Source organism: Ictalurus punctatus, chromosome 16 (genome assembly GCF_001660625.3).
Source record: "Ictalurus punctatus breed USDA103 chromosome 16, Coco_2.0, whole genome shotgun sequence".
Lineage (NCBI taxonomy): Eukaryota > Metazoa > Chordata > Actinopteri > Siluriformes > Ictaluridae > Ictalurus > Ictalurus punctatus.
The window spans coordinates 20,666,333-20,690,792 of NC_030431.2; the positions used below are offsets into that span (position 1 = coordinate 20,666,333).

Sequence of the window (24,460 nt, forward strand, 5' to 3'; positions counted from 1 at the left end):
AAGGCAAGAGTGAAAAAAAGGAAGGGAAAACATTTTTAAAAAATAGGGTAAGTGTGACGTGTGGATGGTGGCCTGCCTGGGATGGGGGCGGGGATGATGGGCATGCCCTGGGTCTGGCAGCATCTTTTAGTGACCTACTCCTCCTGGGGCCGTGCAGTGTGGGTCAGTCCAATAGAAATGATCTTTGTTGGGGTTTTTTTTTTTATGTATTAATTTTTTTCCTCTTCTTCCTTTTCACACAGTTACCCTATGATTGCCCATACATACATGATCTTGCATGCGCACGCACATGCATAGATACATACACCCTGAACCATTAGCTACTGTCCGTGCCCATTTATTAAATACATACAAAGTACACATTAACACCTACAATCATAATAAAAAAAGCATTTTTCAATTCCCGCAATAATTACAGGAATTCATACATCATGACATGTTTATTACTAATTATTTGTTGGTTTTCCAGTTACTGTATTGTATAGTATGCATTTTTATTGTACTTTTTTTTTCTTTTTTTCTTTTTTTTTTCTGACATTTAAATAGGGACCTAGAAATAGTGCAGAATAATAATGCTCTGACCCAGATGTCAATTTGGCCCTTGTCGAAGTCACTCAGATCCTTACGCCTGCTCATTTTCCCTGCTTTCAACACATCAACTTCGAGAACTAATTGTTCAATTGCTCCCTTATATATTCCAACCCTTCACAGGTGCTACTGCTACTGCTAATGAGATGTCAGTAGTTTTAATTGCTGATCGGTATATATATATATATATATATATATATATATATATATATATATATATATATATATATATATATATATATATATATGATTCTGAATGTCATAAGAATTTACTATTCTATATTTCTAAAAGTTGACATCAATTGTAGTTGAAAGAGAAAACTGAGTATTATATAGTTGACTTCTTTCAGGTGTAAACATTTCATTTTTGATAGTTAAGATTTGTTTTATTTTCTTTACTAATATGCCATAGCACAAAAAGAAAAGCTAACCACCGAGCCAAAGTCTAGGTTTATCTAAGTAAATTATTTTCCACATAACTGACTGCTTAGAGCTATTCATGGATCAGGCAAATGATGATGAACTCGTGGTCAAAAACACTGACTTTTTTATATTATCTTGAATACATGACTAAGTTTAAATGTAGATACCTTTTGATATTTGCCTCCATTCTTCTACTTATAAATGAGTGAAAATTTGATCCATTACTCAGACTTTTATTTACGGACAGATTCTCTGTGGTCTTTTTTCCACCCCTGATAGTAGTAAGATAAGATATTTTGGTAATGCAGACACATAGGCACTGTCCACATCAGAGCATACTTTTGTGAAGGCTATTACCCGACGTTCCAGTGCAATCCCGTGGTGTGTCAAACATGAGCCGATAACAGGAAAACGGACATAAAAAACCCTCTAAGTGTAAGAGAATTTTTTTTTTTTTATCTCTTTGTTTGATACTCTTGATTAAAAATGGTCGGTGTATGTCAAGACAGTAGGGTCAGGAAAAAGCAATTGAGCTTGTCCTGGTTATGTTATGTTCACTTTTATAAGCCAGGCAGCAATAGGCTCTAGTCTACTTTTGCTTTATGATGTTTTAATGTTATTAACAACATCTACAAAGCAGTAAATCCTTCATAAACACAATGTCATTATATAAAAAAAAAATATGCTTAAGCAATGTAAATTCACAAATGTTTATTGTGTAATGTTAAGGTTTAAACCTCAGAACTGTATAGATATATGATCAGCATCATGTTGCATGTCTCAGAAATTCATTAACAGAATATTTGGAATCAAATATATTTCAACCTCTGACCCCTTGAACGTTTACGTCCATCTCATCTGCCCTTATGCAACATTACAAAAGTGGACATAGCAAAAAAGACCTTAGGGTTTAGGGTAAGAATTGAGACAGAGCCATAAATACTTATATATTGACTATTATTATGCGATTCTAGGTGCAAATTAAACAACATTATTAGTTTTTTATTGTCTTTATTTTGGGCCTAACTGTTAGACTTAATACTTGTTTTGTCAATGCAACATCATGTTATTCAAAAATCTTTTAAAATGCACTCGTAAGCAGGCACCTCGATAAGCTCAATATGAACTTTTCCACCATTCTATCTCCAGAACAAATCATGTGACGTACAGAGACTCTCATGATGATACAAGGGCTACATGACCTTGAAATGTCTGCACAATGCTGATTAATATTCGTGTCATGGTCTTTCTGAGTTTAAAATCTTGACTATCTTCCAGATATGATTCAAACACACTGATTCAAAATAGTGTACAAATGAATGGCAGTAAATAAACTTGGCCATGTTTATATATATATATATATATATATATATATATATATATATATATATATATATATTAAAGTTGTATGCATAATAAAGTGTTGAGTGCAGTTCTCAGTAGAAATTTATGTCTAAGAACTTTATTCTGAAATAAAAATAAAAAAGTTTTAGGCAAAGCAAAATGATATCCTCTGTGAATCTACAGTACGAGAAGGCAGTGTTTTATAGCCAATCGCCTATAGAAGTAATAAAGTGGGTCCCAGAGACGTGTGGAGGAGTCATGATGCCCAATCTCATCCTACAACATTATAAATTGTTACAAGTCCTAAAAACAAAACAGATTCTGTCATTATTAGCATGCCTCGCTGCCAAGAGCACACCCCTCCCGATTGATCCTGGGACAAACTTTTTAATAAACACATATCTCCTTATGGATTGCACAGAGGTCTCAATGGTAATGGGACTCATGACCTATGAATTGTGCTGAAGATGGATGAGGTGCTCTAAGGCTTCAGGACGTGTTGTGCTGGCAACAGTGAAGCTCTCATGGAAATCAGAATGATCGATCAGAATTGATACTCCACCTCGAAGCAAAGAGCCATCCGTAACATGCCACTTTTAATGAGAAAAGTGCAGAGTTCTGAGAAGTTTGGAATGAAGGATGGGCAGAGAGGACAGCGTGAAGGAACGGCAAAGCTCCCTGGGGAAAATGTTCAGGCAGTAGATGACAGGACAAGGACCCAATATATGGTGGAAGACAAATGACCACCTTTGCCCAAAGATAACGTTATCGCCCAGTGTCCTTTGTGCATATACTCGACACTTGAGCTCTCTCATAAGGGAGAGCAGCAAAAAAAATAAAAAATACAAAAAAAATCCTTGTACATGAACGACACAATCCAGCAAGATATGTAAGGAAGTTCCTTTATTTATTTGAGATGTTGCAGACATTACATTATGATATTGCACTGTCAGACATGTGAGTACAAAGCATGAGTCGGCGATTTTTGGATAGAAAAATCTCAAGATGTTCAGTTGAAGGAAATGATCTGACTTTGATGACTCAGAATCAAATCGCAGTTACTCTACTACTGTGACATGAATTGATCTTATTATTCGTTTTTTTTCCCCCCAGACTGCACGGCAAAAAAACACAAGATATATACTTCAGTAATGCCATGTTCTAGAAATGCTCCTCGACACAAATAGCACTTCTTCACAGATATAGTGCTGGTGTTGTTTCCGGGGTCTAAATAATTGATGTCAGGGGCTTGGAGCTGTAATCATTTTGTCACATCTTAAGTTATTTATGGCTGCTGTTTTACTGGCAACTGCAAGAAAGTGAATAGGAGCAATATATATTTTTTTTGAACTGCTTTTTATTCCATTTGATCAAGTGCAGCCGTACAGTACAATGAGTAATTCAGCTATATAGCACAGGTATAAATGTCTTACAGGGCAGTCCATGGTTTCCAATATCCTCACAGTGTCCACACATATTTCCCCCTCATGGGACAAAATGGTAAGTAAGGGGTTACAACCACCAATACAGTAAATAGATAAAAATCAATCAATCAAAAACGACAAAAATAGAGCCACAGTAATAATGAATAAATGATAGTAATGCGTGAATAACATCAAGATGGTATTCCGATTTAGATAACAAAGAGAATCTACTCCGATTCCTACAACAAATCACATGAGATAAAAAATATGAGATAATCGGGGACCATTTCATTGAAAATAGTTCTTTTTTTGTTGTAAATTTGCAGTTATATATTCCATGTAATAGACATCCTTCACCCTTTCCCTCCATTGTGATATCGTGGGGGGCTGCAGCTTCAGCCAGGAGACCGTAATCATCTTCTTAGCTATTAAGAGTAAGTTTACTTATTATTGTTTATTATATTATTGTTCTCCACCTCCTCCGGAAGTAATCCCAATAAATAACAAGATGGTTCTAAAGGCAGTTCTACATGTAAACATTTTTTAATTTCATTTTGTATGCTTTGCCAATATTCTGTTAATTTTGGACAGTCCCAGAATGTGTGTGTATGGTCTCCCACCAGGCCCCTCCAACACTGATCTGAACTGTCTCCAAATTTTGAGGTAATAAGGGGAGTTCTGAAAAATCTCATCTTGACTTTCCATTCAAATTCCCTCCAAATGGGGCTGTTTGTTATTTTGTGTCCCTCTCCGCAAGATAGTGGCCATTTTTCATCTGGAATGATGGTATTCATCTCCAATTCCCATTTTTCCTTAATGTCCAAACTGTCATCCTTTAGTTCTTCTTGTAAGATCTTATATATGTGTGATATGATCTTCTTTTTAATGGTTCTTTTGATTATTAACTTAAAAAATCATTCTATATTGGATGGCAAAGTGCATAGTTTATGCCATTCTTTGTGTGTCTGTAAGTAATGCCTTAGCTGCAGGTATCTAAAAAAAATCATGGGCTGGCAAATTACATTTATGTTGGAGCTGTTCAAATGACAATAGGACTCCTCATTCAAATAACTGATCTAACATAATTAGACCATTCTCTTCCCATTTTTTGAACCCTGCATCTAATTTGGATGGAAGAAAGTCAGTATTATGTATCTTCATTGTTCTAGAAATGAATGTAGGGAGTCTTAGCTTCTTTCTCACACTTGCCGATATATTTAAAGTGGTAGGAGCAATAGTCTTAAAGCTAATGTTAAAACTTTGAGCATTTGATCACTGATAAAAGCAATAACACTAATCTCTCATCCAGTGCATCGTTGTGGTATATGTGGTATATGATGATGGATCTGTGCTGCACCAAGACCCTTAACTTTTTCATGAAACCAGACTTAAATATTTTCATGGAACCAGACTCAACTTTCCATTGGTTAATATTTTCAGTAGTAAACTCCCACCTCTGATAACAGAAAAGTATGTCTCCTAAAATTATGTTTTGGCAACAGAGAAGCTCTCGTAGAAATCAGAAAGATCGATTTGACGAGGACTTGTACTAGATATCTCAAACTGATTCCCTAAGCTCCTTGTATACTCGAGTGTACTTGGTCAATAAAGCACCATTCTGATTCTGATGGAAATGTGAAAAGGTCCCTAAAAATATACCTGGTTCCATGAACACCACCAGGTCCAAGACGAGCACCAGCTTCCATGGGAAATGGAAAAAGTAGTAGTGGTGGCTCAGTGGTTAAGGCAGTGGGCTATATCCATATAAACATGTAAAACTAAACCAAACTACAATCAAATCCAATCAAATGGTGCCTGAATAAACATTGTTTTATGAATTCTTAATCACTACAATATGCTGAAGAGCTTCTCAGTATGCGTGTCATCGGCCCGGCGTCTCAAATATCACCTGGAACTGGAGCAGATGGTTGGGACAGAGGCAGACTAGGACAACACATACTGCAGCACATTCAGAACTGCTGATATCTGCACAAGACCTTCTGTTTTGCCTCTGTTAATTATATTAATTGGGGAAAAATGTCTCGTTTCCGAAAGTCAGTGGACTAAGACTTGGTTGAAGGTTGAAGAAAAGCTCCAGTGTGGCAGGTCCTGCTTAAATTGGAGGGGGAAAAGGGTAACCTCCTTGACATGTTCCTTTAAACAAGGAAGTCCTGGAGTACTCAGTGTGATTTATAGCACTTCAAACAATGTTTGAAAGTCTCAAAAAAAAAAGTCTTAAAATGAAGCAAAGTGTTATATATATATATATATATATATTCAGGCTGTAAATGTTATTTCTTGGTAATTATTTATTGATAAGCCATTTTTAAAGTTGATGAGCAATTAATACATATTTCATAAGATTAGTCATCATTTAGGACAGAAACAGGGAATGGTAATTTATGAACATTTAACCTAAATATTACCCACAAATTGATATTTTCCTTTAATCAATTAAGCTATCTTGGAGACCGTTTTTTTTATTTTTTTATTTGACTAAATCATTCATTTTGTTTCAGACACAATAAAAACATCCACCTGAGGAGTTCGATCAAGTTTGATATCAGCATCTCTACCTGAGCAGGTATCTAGGTCCCATGTTTCCCTTCACAACCAATCATGGTACATTCGAATGTGTATGAACATTCTTTGACATAATCATAATTTTATGCTTTTCAGCAGATCTTCCAGAGGGTGTCTTCCATATTTTAGCATTCACTTTACCTAGACTTTTAAATCTGCTGGCCCTTCACTCTGGTCTTATAGTGCTCCTCAGAGAGCGCTCGTAATCTCTCGGCCGCCTGTGGACACACACACAGACAGTTAGCAAATTGGTTGTTCTGGGCTGCTTTGAATCAACACTTGAAAAACCAAGGGCTAACCGCATCTCTGCTGGAATATCCGGTAGAAAAACAACTGCTGTAAAGTGAAGAAAACATCCAAGTTCCTCTTTTGCATTTTCCCCGAGGCTACAGTCGAATCGAGACAGGAGAGGCAAACTCGTCCCAATAAAATCAGCAGACATAGCAACATCGCCACATAACACACATACAGAAATACACAGAGCCCAAGGATGTGACTGGTATTCACGCCTGGCGCATACGCAAAACAAGCAGCGGAGAGCTTTGATGTCTGAGAAGGAGGAGAGCTACAGTCTCCTCTTAGGCTCTCAGGAAGAGTGATTAAACAGGCTAGTGCCCCTGTCATTTCCTGATCCAATTTCTTCACAGCGTCACACCGCTTAATTCCTATGCCACCCGCTGCTCTGGCACAAGTTGATAGAGGCTAGTGCAGTGGCTAACAGAGGTCAGTCTCATAAGCGGCAGCAAATCTGCAGCTGGGCTCTCCACAGGCCTGGAGAATTCACTAAGCCATAATAAATGTTATAGCACATTAAATCACCCTAGAGGTGCACCTCTACATTGAGAACCCAAATTATTCAATCAGGAAATTGCAGCACTAAAAGATAAAAAGGAACCCCTGTATTACATTTAGCACCTTTATTACGCCCATAATGCCCTGATGAAAAAGTCACACATAGATACACATTAACTTACCACAGACTTCTCTCTCAGATCTCTATGGTATGATGCAAATGCTAGGAGTGGTGAGTATAAAAAAAAAAGACTCCACTTGTTGAGGGGTGTGAAAGTTGACACTGGGGTGAAAGTGTTGAGTTGAGTGACTGGTGGAGAGTTACTTGGTTGGGTGAGTCACTGCTGTGAAAGTTTTGGGTCGGATGATTGTAAGTACTATATGGGAAAATGGTGTAGAGGTGTTGGGTTCGCTGATAGGGTTGGAAGTGTTGGCTTGGATGAATATTGTTGGGGTAGTGGCTTGGGTTATTGGTGTGATGGTTATGCTGTTTCAGGTGACTGGCGTGGACATGTTCAATTGGATGACCGGTGTGATAGTATTGGGTTTGGTGATTGATGGGTGATTGCTGTAGAGGTGGCATGTTGGATTGGGTGGAGTTGGTGTGGGTGGATAGGTCTGGTGTGAAGAGTGTGGTGGTATTAGGTTGGCTGATTGGTGTGGTGGATATGCTGGTTCAACTGGTTACGGTAAATTTTGGTGTTTTGGTCATTTCTGAAGAGTGGTGGCTCTTAACACGGGGGGTGCAAGAGATCGGAAGGGGGGTGCAAATTGTTTTCAAGAAAAAAAACACAGACAGGGCATCATTTGGGTACTCGGTGTATTTTATCGCTTTTCAAATAGAATGTGCATAAATGAAAAACCCCGCGTTCCTTCTCGCTCTGCATTTTTAATTTTTTTTGCTGGGGAGAAGCAGAGCTTAGCCTGCCTTTTATCTAGCTGTCAGACCAGACCAGTGTTGCCAACTTAGAGACTTTTCAGACCCCTTTGGTGATTTTTATTGCAAAGAAAAAAAAAGCACCTAACGACAAATCTAGTGACTTTTTGGACAAAACCTTAGCGACGTTCCAAATGTTGCCAGTACTTTTCTGCAAGCGCGAGGTCTTGTTTTCCCGCTGCACTCACACCTCTCTCTGCGTCTGCTCTGTTCGGTGAGGGGCTGAGAGCCGGAGATTTAACAATGTCATGGACAATGAGACACGCCCTTCGTCCCAATTTACATCATACGTATGCGAATGTTTTTAGAACGCGAGACGAATGTAATGCATCATGTTTTGCATGTAAAATAGTCCACGTTATAATATCCTAGTTCTCTTGTTCCAAGTAGTTATAGTGTTTAGAAACATTTTTGATCATTCATGTCCCATACCTGTCCGTTACATAGTTTTTTTTAATTATAAATCATAAAAGTTATCAAAAGTAATTTAGAAATGTACAAAAAATCTATCTATCTATCAGAATTGATTATAGATTAAATTATATATAGATAGATTTTATATACAATGGATAATCATTACACCTGGTCTCCTCCAATAAGGGGGAGGGGCATGCCACATGATAGGGGAGGCTTGGGGGGTGGGGGGGGGGGGGGGGTTGGCTTTAGTCACAAAAGGTTGAGAACCTCTGCTGTAGAGGACTGAGTGCTTGGCGTAGAAGTAATTGGCTGTGGCTGGTATCAAGGGTTTGGTTTGGTTTGAATGATGTAGAGGTTACACTGGTTCAGGTAGTTAGGAAGGAGGTGTTGGGATGGGTGATTGCTATAGACGTGGCATACTGGATTAGGTTCTTGGTGTAAAGGTTATGAGCTGGTCCAGATGAGACGGGTGAGTGTTTGGTGCAGAGTTGATGGTATTGCTTCAGGTAATTTATGTGACCCACTCTGATTTGCTCTGAGAGATAGTCAGAGCCACAGTGTCACAGACACACACTAGCAGACTGGCAGTGACCTGATTGCACTGGCTAATTTGACCAAGATATCAATCAACACGTCCAGATGGAGATCAGTTTAGAGCTGGACATTATGCCTTCTGGCCTGCTGTAAACATGTCAACTGGAACATCGAATGACAAGAAGAGAGGATGAGAGATGGAGGGCTCCGATTCAACCTCTTTTTCTTTTTCGTATATGACAGGGTCATACACTACGGCATGTGTCTGACAGTAGCTGACAGGTAGTGAGGAGGTGCCAGATTGTGACTCAGGTGGTAGAGCGGGTTGTCCACTAATCGTAGGATTGGCGGTTCGATCCCCGGCCTACGTGACTACACATGCTGAAGTGTCCTTGGGCAAGACGCTGAACCCCAGGTTGCTCCCGATGGCAAGCTAGCGCCTTTGCATGGCAGCTGTGCTACCATTGGTGTGCGAGTGTGTGTGTGAATGGACAAAACCAGCGTAAAGCGCTTTGCAGAACCGCTAAGGTTAAAACAGCGCTATATAAGTGCAGATCATTTACCATTCAAGCGATATTGAAAACAAAATCCATAACACTCTGAACGAGTCCACTTTTGCCTTATGGTTTTCAAACACACATATAATAAAGCTAAATCGCACCTTCTCAAGGTCACTTGAAAGCAAGCATGTGCAGTTTCTGAAGTATTCTCCACTTCAGTGGTGGAGTAATGGTAGTGGAGGCCAATTCTCTAAATAGAAACACTGCAAAGCTGAATATGATACAGTAAGAATGTAAGTTTGTTCTATTTGGCATGTTCCGTTACTTGGGAATCATTTACTAGACCACTAAAACCCAAAGCTACAATATTTGACCATACTGACCTGTTCGGGCGTAAGGTCGCGCTGCTCTTGAGCCAGCATTTCATAACCCACCATGAACTTGCGGACAGTGGCCGAGCGGAGTAGGGGAGGGTAGTAGTGTGCGTGAAGCTGCCAGTGGCTCATGTCTTCTTCCAGATTACTTCCTGTTGGCGCTCCTAAAGCACACAGCAAAAGTTACTATGTTTAGGCTAAACACAAAGCTACAGGTCTAACACAAAGATCCCTGAACCCAAATAGTTAAGGATTGTTAGCAGATGAAATCCGACAGCACTTGGACATTCTGAACAATACTGGCAGCTTCGTAGACGACTGACAACCATGATAGCTAACATGTTGAATCTATCATTGCAGTCTACTGGGAAATGTAGTAAGACTGAATTAGCCGGATATTTGTTTTCTTTGGCATCTCTATCACGAATCAAATGCTAATAGTCTAGATAAAATGTACAGGGACAGATAAAAGCTGCCACTTTGAGAGCTTCACTGAGCAATTCAGTCCACTGGGGTCTAGTTAGAGCCCTAATTAACAACACAGCAACTCGAGCCACTGCCTGCATGCCACTGGCATGCGAGGAATCTCTTGCAAGGCTTCATGGTGCATATTAAGGTATAAACTGGCCATGAGAACTAGCGGTTTGGCAAGAGTCCCAGCATGCCTATCCCTGTAATATCAAATGAAAAGTGCATCATGCAAGTTAAATATACTTCATCCTGTCTGCTTCAATAAAATGCTTGTTAACATCCTTCACTGATCTTCCTTCTTGTTCTCTTTGTCGCACTCTGATCATATTAGCTCGCTTCCAGAAGTGTTATTGCATCTAGGGCAGACGATTTTCCTCACAGAAACACATATTCTCACTCACGCTCTCACTTGTTGGCTAAGACGACGAACATCTCAAGTTTCCTATCTCTTGTGTTGACTTTTCCCGCTTTGTATTTGATTCGGTGTGACTTCTGTGCTGTGCGAAGTTATGAGGCGATTGCTGGATGATGGCCATTTTAATTCATGCCAGAGAAAATAATTCAGAGCTTAGCTCCACAGCGGTGCCTACAGTAAATAACGCCTGGAGCTGTAATAACATTTGGCACGACAGCCCAGCGTAGCAAGTGATTCAAGCATGGGGACATGCTGCACACTATGTACACACAGTAGCGATGACATCACTGCTAATACAATTAAGAACATGGTGTTAATTTAGTCATACAGAGAGGTCGTGGACCACAAAATAACCCCTGTCTCTTATGCACTATAATTAACACAATACAGTGTTGATGAAGAATCATGCTTGTAACTCAATGCGTTGAGCTCAAGACTCACAAGGGAAATTAAAAATGTTCATGAAATGTAACTCATAATTCAAAATCATCATTTATAAGTGTATTAGTTATTTAAAAAAGCAGGGAAGTGTTAGCTCGGTAATTAAGATGTTGGCCTACTGATCAGAAGGTCGTAAGGTTAGGAGGTCGTACATTCAAAAAACCGCCCTTAGCCCTCAACTTCTCAGCTGTATCGATGAGATAAATGTAAGCCAAATGCCATAAATGTAAATGTAATAATGTGAAGTGAAATTTCATATGCTTAAATGTCTTCTGTGGAATAGAGAAGACATAAAAGCATGCCTTTACTCAGTTAACTGTTAAACTAATTTTTAAAATGCTACACCACTTAGCTGCTAAAACAGCTAAGTGGTGTTCTTTGAATGGAGCAAGATCCTGCATACAGGTTAAAGGGTAATTAACCTCATACTTCCACACAAAACTCTACATTTTCAGGGAGAGTTTTCTTTTCTTTTTTTTTGGCCGGTACATTCATATTGGTAGATGTGTGAAAGGGTATGTTAATTTATGTTTGTAGTCTGTGCATCTGCAACTGTGTAATTGTCAGAGATTTCTCGTCTCCTGGGTGTCTGATCCTGCTCCTTGCCTAGCCTAGTTTATGCTGTTTGTAGAGCGCCTGACCCTCGCCTGTTACTGGATCTTGATATTGCCTCACGATTTGGATCTGCCTGCCTGCCTCTCTTTAAAGCTTTTAATTTTGCATCCATCTCCACCCTGATTACATGAGAGAATACTTTGCCTACAACATGGATGCAGCAGGAAAGGAGAAAACCTTGAAAACGTTGCTAGGGTTTAACCCGCTCCAGTTTCCCCAGTGGACTGTGATAGATCTCCCGGACCTGTATGATGGATTCTTTGGTTAACCATATTATTATTATTATTGAAATTATCATGTATTATTAGTAATACTAGTATGAGTATTATACACTATTATTATTGCAGCCTGGAATCACCGTGTGTAAACATACACCATTCTCTAAACATAAAAACTCATAAAACTGCATGGTTAACCCAAGAGGGCACTGGTGTACGCCATACACAGGTCATTTCTAGTGCGTGTTGCCTTGTGGACCTATACTATATGGCCAAAAATACGTGGACACCTGACCATCACACCCATATGTGCTTGTTACATAACCATAAGCATTAATATGGAATTGGTCCCCTCTTTGTTGTTAACCTCCACTCTTCTGGGAAGCCTTTCCACTAGGTTTCAGAACATGGCTGTTGTGATTTGTGAACATTCACTTCACAGTTGGCATCCAAATTTATTTCAAAAGGTATAAGGGATTGAGGTCAGGGCTCAATGTACATGTAGTCCATGTGAGTTCTTCCACACCAAAACTTGGCAAATCATGTCTTTATGGACCTTGTTTTGTGTACAGGGCCATTGTCATGCTGGAACACGCTTGGACCCCTTAGTTGCAATGAAGGGAAATCTTAATGCTGCAGCATACAAAGACATTCTAGACAACTGTGTGCTTCAAACCTTATGGCAATAGTTTGGGGAAGAACCACGTATGTACTTTTATATACAAATAAAATTTAACTGAGTTGGATGTAAATATTCCACTCAGATAGGAAGCACAGGCAGGGAGGAATGTTACAGGGGCAAATACAGAGGCAAGATTTGTCCTGGTAACAGCAAAATTAGTTTCTGTAGTATTACAATGGTTGACAAAATTTTAAAATAACAATATCTCAGGTTTAAAAATGATTTGATTTAATTGATTTTGTGGCTTAATGGTTTTGCCTCGAACCTCAGGGTGGAGGTTCGAATGCAGCCTCTGAGCTGTGTTGGAACCCTTGGGGTTTCTTCCCCGAGCCCAAAGACATGCATTGTAGGCTGATTGGCATTTCCAAATTGTTCATAGTGTGTATGTGTGTGTGATTGTGCCCTGCAATGGGTTGGCACCCTGTTCAGCGTGCCCCGAGATCCCTGGGATAAGCCCCAGGCTGTGACGATATGTAAGATAAGTGGTATGGAAAATGGATAGATGGATGGATGAGTGGGACCAGCTTAGTGAGTAGAAATATCCAAAACATATGCTGTCTATTCATGAAAGTAATGTCAGAGTAGGCTGGGTTCATTTCTTAAAGCAATACTACTACGTATTAACAGTGGAATTTGAAGAAAGTGAGTAGAATTTGAAGAAAGTGGCAAGTGTCGCGTGTTGACAATTAATAGGAGGTTGTTTTTTTTTGTTTTTTGGAATGACCACACTTGTATACTTGTATACACTTGTATACTCACTTTCGTTTACGAAGAGGCTTACTTCAGACTGGACTAGACCACTGAGATGGTTTACGTCTCAATATTCTAACCCCTAAAATTACCAGGCCTCAATAAGTTCCTCATTACCTATCACTAATATGCGGTGGGAAGTTTTGATCATTTGTTAAGAGTTGGTCTGCCTGGAGCATTTTTTACTGTTCATTCTGTTTCCTGACTAAGCAAATGAATTCACAAAATTGGCCTCAGTGCTGCATTATTCAAAATGAAATACATTTCATTACTTGAGGAAAGAGTGGAGCTGGGGTTTGTTATATTTTCTCAGAGACGAGTTGAACCGCGGATTGTGTGATTTATATTAGTCCTGCAAGTGAGTCTAAACAGCTTAGGGCTAGAGAATGTGAAAACGTGGGCAAGATGCTGCAGCATCCAGAATCGACTCAACAAAGTCTGCTCGCACACATTTTCTTCTTCTTCTTCAACATTTTTTCACGTTCATGTTTTAATTTGTAATGCAAAGGCCTTACTGGGATGAATGGCAAATCTCCAGAAGGTTAACACAATTTTGGTAGCAGGCAGAAATCCACACCTATACTCATGCAGGTCTGGCTGTCACTCCTGAGAAGAAGTCGTCATATGTACGATTTACAGGAAGGTGACATCGGTTGAAGTTGTTCATTAGCCACAAACGCGTAACTTGCACAACAGGGATGGGAGCTAATTAGTTCCTTCCCTCCGTAGTATATCAGACTGCCTTTGCTCTACTGAAGACTGAAAAAGAAACAAAGCAACTTTTTTTATTTTTTGCTCAAATTAATGAGCTCTATTGAAATAGAAAAACAAGGTTTTTTGGATGTAATGACATCCATTATTAATTGCGACTCCCACGGGCCTCTGTCCCTGAATGAAACTATCTTTCTACAGACCAATTAGCACGCTGGGAAATGGAAGGTTATTGTTGGGCGTCACAAAAAAAGAGAGCAATATGAAGAGGCTGTGAGGACAAAGGGCATAGTGTCTAGTGTGAAGAACAAGTCTTGAAAGGCCAGAGGAAAGGAATTGACGTATATGACATAAAGAAACCTGAAGCCTGGAGAACAATGGTGTCAGAGAAAGGAAGGGAAGCCTTTTGTAAATGTAGCTCTCAAATTTTTTGTGATAAGAAGCACTTCTTGGGTGTTCTCACTGACTACAGGAAACTTTCTAAAGAATGACTATATCTTTGTTTCTTCCCTTCTCAATGCCGATCTGGACATGAATACACACTGCAAAGTGTTTTAACCGCATGCCAAACTCCAACTGACTGGACTTGTGCAGGATTGAAAACCAGATATATGGTGTTTTCAAGATGGAGGAACGACTGAAGCTAGCCGAAGGAAGCCAAGCAAGAAATGAGACCAAACACACCTGGACAGAATGTCACGGCTGAGAACAACAGAGTTATAGAGTGAGTGAGTGAGTGAGTAAGTGAGTGAGCGAGTGAGGCTGTTGAAAAGCAGCGCTCCCCACCGCACTGCCCGTCTGCAGATGTATAAGTGAAAGCAAATAAGACAAATAAATTGACTGCTTCTCATGCCTTTAAGGCAAGCAGCAATCCCGGCTTCTCCTTATTAGTCTTCCACTGGAGGTCAATTACCCGGACGCATTGCGAAAATAACTTCTGTTTTAACTTTCCTGACCGCGGCCCGGCTTTGTAAACACAGGCCTAATGAAAATAATTCATGCCCATCTTGATCCAAGGTTCTAAACCCCCTGTGTCTTTCCAAGGCTGGTAAAAAACACCCATGGCTGGAACAAGCTATAACAGCTCTTACAGGATAGCCTGGTTTCACTCAGAATCTTTACCATGCATAACACAGGCTTATTGCACTATTTCCTCTGAATTACAATTAGGCAAACAGATGGTGTGGGGTTTTTTTTTTTTTTTTTTTTTTTAACAAAATCACAAGGCTAATAACAGGAACGATCGATTCAGAAAAATGTAATGATGTTCCTAATGGGACTAGGATAATCCCGAAGCAATATTAAGACACTATTTGTTTCAGGTGATATGCACATTTATATGATAAGTACTTAGCTCTGCACTAAACATACTGAATAAATGTAGTATAGTATGCTTTCTTATGACAAAGAACAATGCTTATTATGGAAACTGTGGTTATTTGGAAGGTATAGTGTAACATATCACATCCTCATAAAAAAGTTGTAGCACATTTATTAAGATTATTTATAATGGCTTAATTTGGATTTTAAGGAATGGACTGCAATGAATGGAATTACTAACACTCATTTTGCACCAAAGTCTGGTTGGGTAGAACGTAGAACTAGCATGCACTGCTCATAATATAATTTACACATCTAACGCATTGCGAATAATGCCTGTGGTATTATTGGTGCATTATTTAGTCTTAATATCACAAATATATGCTAATTTATGCAGAACATGATGGAAATTAATTTAACATCATCAATGCCAGTGTATTATATGCTGGTAAAAAAAACAACAAAATGGACTCCTTGATTGTTTTTACATGCTGCTACTATGAGCATTGATTTTTGAAATTTCTCAAGGTTTCTTTACTCTGCTCCATCACAGTCCTCAAAATGCAAACGTGGCAAAACCATTTGGTAAGTGCCCAACACCAGAAGATGTTCATACACTTCTGCCAAAAAAATAATGAGGAAATAAAACTTGGAAGGGCCTCTTCAAAATTGAAAAACATGATGCTAGCAAAGAGGATGAAGTTGGATGCTACGTAAGCTACATTCCCCCTGGAAATAATCAGTATAAAGTTAATTATTTGGATGCTCCCTAGGCTGGTTATTGTACACTTAAGGCCTCAGCATACTTCATGCGTAGACAACATTTGGCTGGTTTCCGCAAACGATGTGGCATAATTGTGGAGCAAACGGCAGCATTCCAAAATGAAGGACTTTGAGGAGTGGCAACCTTCTTCCTTTAGTCATGGAAATTGTCATGAAATTTCAACAGTTCCAAGCAAGCAGCTGAGAGAAGTGGCGGAGATTTCTCCCCCCACTGTTTCTTGGCTCGCCTGCGCGGCAAAGTACAAAGCAGAAAGTGAGACATGAGGGAGTGCTTGGTCAGGGCTGAAATTCTCCACCACTCTGCACTTGAGGTATGCCTAAGCATACCTGAGGTTTTTAAAAATTAAAGGCCCCAGTAATAGGCCCCAAACAGAGCAACCTGCCTGTAAAGGAGCCTTAAATGGATCTGAGCTGGAATCAGCTTAATAGCTGTGTAAGGCTAATTTCGTATGCCTGACCGCCTATTTAAATAAGCCTGACTAAGGCCCATTATAGATGTCAGCATCACATTTACTGGGATAATTCATCTGCCAGAGATGAAATGGCCTGTGGATCTAAATGACTGAGGGTTATGGTGGGTAAAAGATGTGACCCTCCATCGGAAAAGGAGACTCGTATGGACAGATGCTGGTATGAGAAAATCACTGCGCATGATTGCGGTGCTCAAGTCTAATCAAGTGCAAATAATGGACTGAGATTACACTTACAATGGCTGTTTAAAACTGCTGTGCAAAAAAAGGATACATTTTGAAAAAAAGTACTTTGATATCCACTGTATCAACCTACAGATCAACCATACCACAGCTTCTTCAACTATCTACAATTGGATTGATCTCCATTTTGTATCAATGTCCATTTTTTGACTCAAGCCCCTTTACATGCAAGCAAGAACAGCATTGCTTACAAATTGGAAAACGAGTGGCTCTGTTATGCTATAGAGGGCTTCACTCGTTCCCCTGGAGCAAACAGTCACCACGAACTAGTGTTTATGACTGATCATCTTTGTTATATACTGAACATTTCTATCCTAATGGGAGAGGTCTCGTCCAGAATGACTCCGACAGAATCCACAAGGCAGGAGTACTCACTGAATGGTTTGATGGGGATGAAAATGATCATATGCTATGCCTTCCACAATCACAGATCTCGGTCCAATTGAAAACCAGTGGGGGATTTTGGCGTGTCATGTTAGACAGTGCTCTTTACTACTATCATCAATACACCAACTGAGGGAACATCATTTGGAATAATGGTGTCAATTCCTTGAATTGATCTCAAGCTGTTCTCGCAGCTTGTAGTGATGCAACACCTTCATTAACCAACTGTCAATAGATCTGTCCTCTAATTTGTCACCCGTGGCGTGTCACCTGTCACCTTTTCATATGTAGCCTCAATACTAGTGGATCATGATGTTAAGGGCCAGATATACATATGTGTAACTGCACCTGGGATCACTTCCTAAGTGTGCTCGGGATGAGGAACAAATTGTGGTTTAAAAGCCACATGAGATTCTCCATTTGAATGAAAATAAAAATTAAAAAATTACCCCAATGGCTTTCGCAACACTGGTCTAAGCTGCTCCAAGCAACATGCATAGCACTAACTGGTGCATGCTAACTGCCGAAACGTTAGTTTATCGAACGGGATGTAATAGAATCCTCCACACTTCCTAATTTCCATTCAACTAACCACTGTTTATACAATCTCGTTGTGAAGAAGTGCACTTTGTGTGTTGATTCTTGCACGGCAAATACACTGCATGCTTAGGCTTGCTGTACACCAGATTCTTATACAACATTCACATTTTTTCATGCAGAGTGTGGCCCAATTTCAGTACATCATAGGAATTTAACCTCTGTTACAGTGTTTGTATTCATCCATGAAATCTACACTCAGAATATATATATATATATATATATATATATATATATATATATATAGATAGATAGATGGATAGATAGATAGATATAGTATTTCTATCGAAATCTAAGCTCAGAACATTTTCGTGCAGATATTGAAGAATAACTAATTGAATTTGACAATCCCATCACTTTTTTTAAAACAAAAAAATCATCATTTAAAATCATTATATTGGAGATACTGGGCTGCCATACAATTTAAAGTCTGCTGTTAAAAGAAACCACACCACTGATTGCAGCAATATGACACCAAAAGGAACGTCTACAGCTAACAGGGAGAGATTGAAAAAAATTCGATCCAAAGATCTCTTTGGCAGCTATAGTCGGCTGTATGGTTCGAACAAATAGTCTCATATCCTGAAAGTATCTGTGACCTTTTGTGTTGTCCACATGGGCGGAAAGAAAGTGTGTTGTGGCAGTGGCTCTATGTTTTCTTCGGTGGATAACGTGGCAGTAAGTGAAGCAAAACTATCAGTGAGGTTACTGTGGGAATGCAGACAAAATAAAGGTCTTCTCCATCTCTCTCCATTACATTGAAGGTTATCTGGTGGCACAGACCCGCCTGTTATCTGTCAATTCGGAGCACTGGGTTTTTCTTCCTCCCAAATCTGTCACTTTAGAGAGCTGAACACATTTGAGATCACTCTCTGTTTTGCACTGTTTTACCTATTAGTGTGATACTGGTATCTATGGATAATGTCATCCTTTATCCATTACAGTTAACATGTCAATTTTTCTGGTTTGTAACAAAAAGCAAAAAAAAAAAAACAACAAAAAACAGAAGGGCAAACTTGTTGAATTGAACATATACTTGCAGATAATGACATAATGGTTATCATTATGGTTTTGGTGTTAAACTTTTTTAAAACCGTGTCAAAATAATTCCTGGCTGATGGCTGATCTATAAATATTCATTCATTACACTTCTAATCGCTTTACCCTGTTCAAGTGGATCCAAAACCCATCCTGAGTCATTCATTCTTTTGTACAACTTTGATTTGGTTTTGGTCCTGTCGTTGGTCTGGTACCCATTGCACCCAAGAGATACACTGGGGGTTCTCTAGGTGGCTAGTTTGGTGGCAGATTCAGATGATTGGAGTGTAAATATAATTTAAATATAAACATGTACAGTGCATCTGGAAAGTATTCACAGCGCTTCACTTTTTCCACATTTTGTTACGTTACAGCCTTATTCCAAAATGGATTAAATTCATTATTTTCCTCAAAATTCAACTTAATGACAACGTGAAAGAAGTTTGTTTGAAATCTTTGCAAATTTATTAAAAATAAAAAACAAAACTCCATCGCTTTTGTAGGCTTTCGCGTGAATAAAAGATAGAAATCCTCTTCATTTCCTCAAAAAATGCAACCAGTGTAAACTGGAACTCTGTCCCCCCTTGAAATTCACTCCCTGGACCAAAATCGGCTCAAAATCGGCTCAAAATTCAGCGCAAGTTCCAAACCTTGTTTTCATGTTTCAGTGTCCAGTTTTTCAACTTTATAGCAGTTTTTGACTTTGATTATAAATTATCCATGTTTACTTTTGCCTACTCGTTTAATGAACATTGTGTCCTGACTCATCCAACTAACCATTACAACACCAGCCAAATAGCCAATCCACTAAATTGGCATGTTTGTGGAAGGAAGCTGGAGAACTCTGAGGAATCCCTTGTGGACACTGGGAAAACATGTGAAACTCAACACGGATAATAATTCGAGCTCAGGATCGAGCCAGGAAACTTTGAGCTGTGAGACGACAATGGTACCTGCTACACCACCATGCCACCCAAACTATATACAGCACGTTTTTAACTACATTTTTATTGCACATGCCATCTTTATGGTAAGTTAATTATAATTATAGTTAAGGAGCATCATTAACTCTGTTAAAGCCTCCATCATCATCCAGCTGTTTCTAAATCATCTTCAACAGAGTGGCTCGAGTTCATTTACGTCTTTTGTGTCACTATGGGCTCTGTTTTCACAGACGTATATACGTTTTTGGCTAATTTATACACACAGGCCCCCCCCACCCACCCACCCCCGTTTTCTCACAGTTTTTCCCCCTGCTATTTTCTTCTACAGAAATGCATGTGTCTGTGCTCATGTGGGTGGAGCTGCACATCAAAGTGTGTTTTCATTAAAAAATTCATAACCTGTTTCTTATAATCTGATTTGGCAGATGTACAACATTTATATTTCACCGCACTTCAATATTAATAGACTACATCACTCAACCAATAAATTCAACTCAGAAAGAACCACTAGGTTGCGAATCAGCTGATGCATCAAAACGCACAGAACATCAAAACTTCTACAATGATTGAGTAACTGAGGGTTTTTAGTTTCATAAGAGGTTCTACTAAGAATAATAATTCATAAGAAAATGCACTTAAAGTCCCCCCCACTAATCACACTAAGCAATGCTACTGTCGTGTGTCTTATTTAGTGTCATACCACTATAAAAGTAGCTCTGACAGTAGTTTATATTTATACAAGTTTATATTAATATTCATTTCGATAGTGGCAGCTAATTTACAGGGAATTCAAAGGTAGATGCTTGAGAAAAGAAAATCTAAACCAAACAACAAATGGATTAAAACATGTTTTAACAGAAGCGTGCTGTTAGGAGAGACTGTACCATTTATGGAATGAGTCTCCAGTGTCAGTGCTAACAGTTTTCCACCCTGGGAAAGTCCTCAGGGCTTGGTGTTTTCTCTGTAACATAGCAAGTTGTACGTTTCATCTTATTAACTTCAAGATAAAGATATTTTTTCATCAATTAAGAGTTGTAATCATTGGCAAAATTGAACAAAACAATTTGCTGACTTTGGAAAATAATCTTTGGGATATAACAGTAACTCAACATGTTTAACATTGACTGGCATCCATCACACCACTGTTGTTGATTATTTACCTATAACAGTATGGCCTGTCATGGTTTATTCCTTATTTAGTATTGTTATCGTGAAAATAAGGGCCTGTTTCTTTTCTTTTTTATAACGCCACAAGATTCTAATATAGGGCTCACTCTCAATTTGTTTCCTCAAGTTAAATAACTGAAATGTTAGATGCATCTTGGGATGCACCTGGATGCAAGATTTGTTTTGTGTGTGTAAAGAAAAGAAACGAATGGCGAATATGATAGTGGCAGTAGAAAGAAGGGCACCAGTTGACCTTGGACTGAGAGGGCAGATTGAGGCGGATGTAATTCATGAGAGATTTTGAAAGACTTTGCAAGGGTTATTATTTGAGCATTGTTTAGAAAGTGCTGTGAGAAAATGGCAGAACAGAGGAGAGGGCAGTGTGTATCAAAGGCTGTACAGTGTACAACGGGTTTGTTTGCTCAAATTGAAAATGGGTTATGGGAAATGACTTCCATGATTCAACTGAGATACCGTTACATAATTTACATGCAATGTGCTCAAATATATAAACATATTTTTAAAAAAGCTAACTGGCATGACTTAAACCAGTAGATTATACTGCTTTGTATAAACAGCGCTAGTAGAGCACCTGGAATCCATTTGAATTTTAATACTGATTTTGTAATAACGGGTTTATGAAATTGGAATAGAGAGGAGATTTTGATCATGTACTGATTTACAGAAAGCTGAAGAGGGTGTGGAACTCCCTCTCTGGAGTGTGATGTATTTTCACTCAGTTACATTATGTTTTTGCGGTAAACATACTGTTCATGACAGCACAATACTAAACCCAAAGAGGATTTATATAATCAAGATTTGAAAAAAGTTAAAAACGAGCTGCCATTTTGATCATAGGTTTCATTCTTAACAATGCCAGCTGAACAAGTGTAAAGAGGGCATATGAGGTATTCAATAAACCAATGAGAAGTACAACAACTGCTTGCAGATGAGATCAATCATAGGCTGCTACAGCTAACACAAGCAAACAGTGCCGATTTCACATTGCGATATCCATAATAGCATGTTTACACATCTCTTCTGAGACAAAACTCTTTTGTCCAGATAAAAAGTTTTATCTGGACGAACAAGATTACACAGGACCCCAGATGTTTGTGTCACATGTGGTCATATGTTCTTTGAATTGTTTATATGAATCTGTGTTTTGAATATAGAGTGAATTATTGCATCATTCATATATATATATATGAATTATTGCATCATTCATATATATATATATATATATATATATATATATATATATATATATATATATATACACACATACATATATTTACAGAGAGAGAGAGAAAGAGAGAGGGCACCTTTTTAAAGAAAATGTATCTTTCCTATTTAACCTTTTGATCTTTTGTTAAATTTTTTTTAGATTTTTTTTAAATACTCTGTTCTCATGGATATCAAACAATTGCAAACAAAACACAGGTTTATCAAAAAAAAAAAAACATTTTTGTGAAGTTCTTATACATTTTTTTTATGACCATCAACCTCCAAACAGATTAGAGCTCTAATAAAAGCCTGCTCTGTTCAGAAAGAAAAAGAGAGAAAAAACCTCTCCATCAGTCCTGAATCCATCTTCTCTTTAATATTATAACAGCAGACTCTTTCACTCTCTCACTTTTGCTTGCTTACATTCTCACTTACACGTACCCTCTCCTGATTGGCTGCCAACTCTTGCCTGTCACAGTGTAGTTTGACTTCTTTTATGCTTAAAGTTGGGGCATGCTGTGGTCTGATGCATCGATGTGGGTGTGTATGAGTACAACTTTCCCGACACAGTGGGAAACCAAATTACTATCACGCTATTTTCAGGGTTACTCATATCAGCCTAGGAATATGATACAAACCAGTGGTACTAGCAACTGTTTGATTCCATTTGATTCGTTTCATTCAGATCAAAGATATGTTTTTAATTATGCAAGATAGCTTTGCATCGCACTATTGGTCAGAAATATCATCATTAGATTTTTACCGTAAAGCATTCAGCCCTGCTCATAACCCACTGTAAAGAGTGTTGGACCTGATTGGAACTGCTTGTACTACATGCCTCTAAATCTTCCTGACCTTCATGTTAAATCAACACAGTTGCCGAGATGGACACTGTAAAAATCCACATTTTGAACACTTTTATTGACTTTCTTTCGAGATATTTAATGGATTGACTCTGCTCATATCAAGGACTCGATTGCAGCCATTACATTAATTGAAAAGCTACACAGAAAGCCACTCTTTTGTGAAAGACCATGAGTAGTATTTGACAAATGACTGCTCCATGCAATTATTCGATGGGTGAATAAAGGCAATAGGAGCTAGATGGCTGATCTCTCAGGAACAATCACCCCAAATAAACTTTAATAACCATTCGAGTATGAGAGAGATAGATAGAGGGAAACAAGAGAATACTTGACATTGAGGAGAACAATTGAAGAGGATATGAGAGATGTGAAAAGCATGGAAGCATTTTACTGAAAGAAAGTCCTTCATTCATTTCAGGTCTGAAGGTTGGGGAGAGAGAGACAAGTGTTCCCTGAGATTATATTCTTGGTCCCTGTGTTGAACTTTGTGGACATTTGATATCACCAAAAAATCCTTGAAAATGATTTTTCAAGCTACACACAGCTTAATATCCACCATTAATAAGTGTGATCGAGCTGGAAGACATCAAATGCTGTTTTTTTTTATTAATATATATACATTCTTTATATTCTTTATAGGACTTACTAAATTGTTATTATTTTGGTTAAAGATCTTTTTTTTTCATTTAGTACTGCCCTTCAGAAGCTACATAAGATATTTACATGTTTCCCAGAAGACAGAATAATAACAATGTACCCCGATCATCCTGTTCAAAAGTTTACACCCCCCGAATCGTAATGTATGGTGTTGCCTTCTTGAGCATCAGTGAATGTTTGCACCTTTTGTAATAGTCGTGTACGGGTCCCTCAGTTGTCCTCAGTGTGAAAAGATGGATCTCAAATGATAGTCACTGTTGGAAAGGGGTCAAATATGCAGAAGATTCTGGAAAAGCAAAGAATGTGCCGGACCTGGAGGATTTTTCTGAAGAACAGTGGGTAGTTTAACTGTTAGGTCAGGACGAACAAGGGACCCGTGAACAACTATCACAAAACATAAACACAGTTGCTGATCATCCAGGTAATGGCACACAGGATTAAGAATCAAGCGTATGTTAACTTTTGAAGTGGATCACTTGTGTAAATTCGGTTATTATTGTGTCTTGTGGACTAAATGTAAACATCTGTTGTGTGAAATAGTGTAT

At 38.6% G+C, this 24,460-nt stretch overlaps 1 protein-coding gene across 3 annotated transcripts in view; it reads right to left on the reverse strand.

The window, feature by feature from the left end:
- Positions 1-3,243: 3,243 nt before the first annotated feature.
- The window catches only part of galt (galactose-1-phosphate uridylyltransferase), a 110,827-nt gene continuing 89,610 nt past the window's right edge, over positions 3,244-24,460 (reverse strand). For all 3 annotated transcript variants that reach the window (XM_017489848.2, XM_053686716.1, XM_017489847.3), the window contains 2 exons: positions 9,926-10,080; positions 3,244-6,580 (listed from right to left, as the gene is read on the reverse strand). In XM_017489848.2, the coding sequence (XP_017345337.1) occupies positions 6,512-6,580; positions 9,926-10,080 (224 nt within the window). In that variant the 3' untranslated portion in view covers positions 3,244-6,511. The remainder of the gene's footprint in view (positions 6,581-9,925; positions 10,081-24,460) is intronic.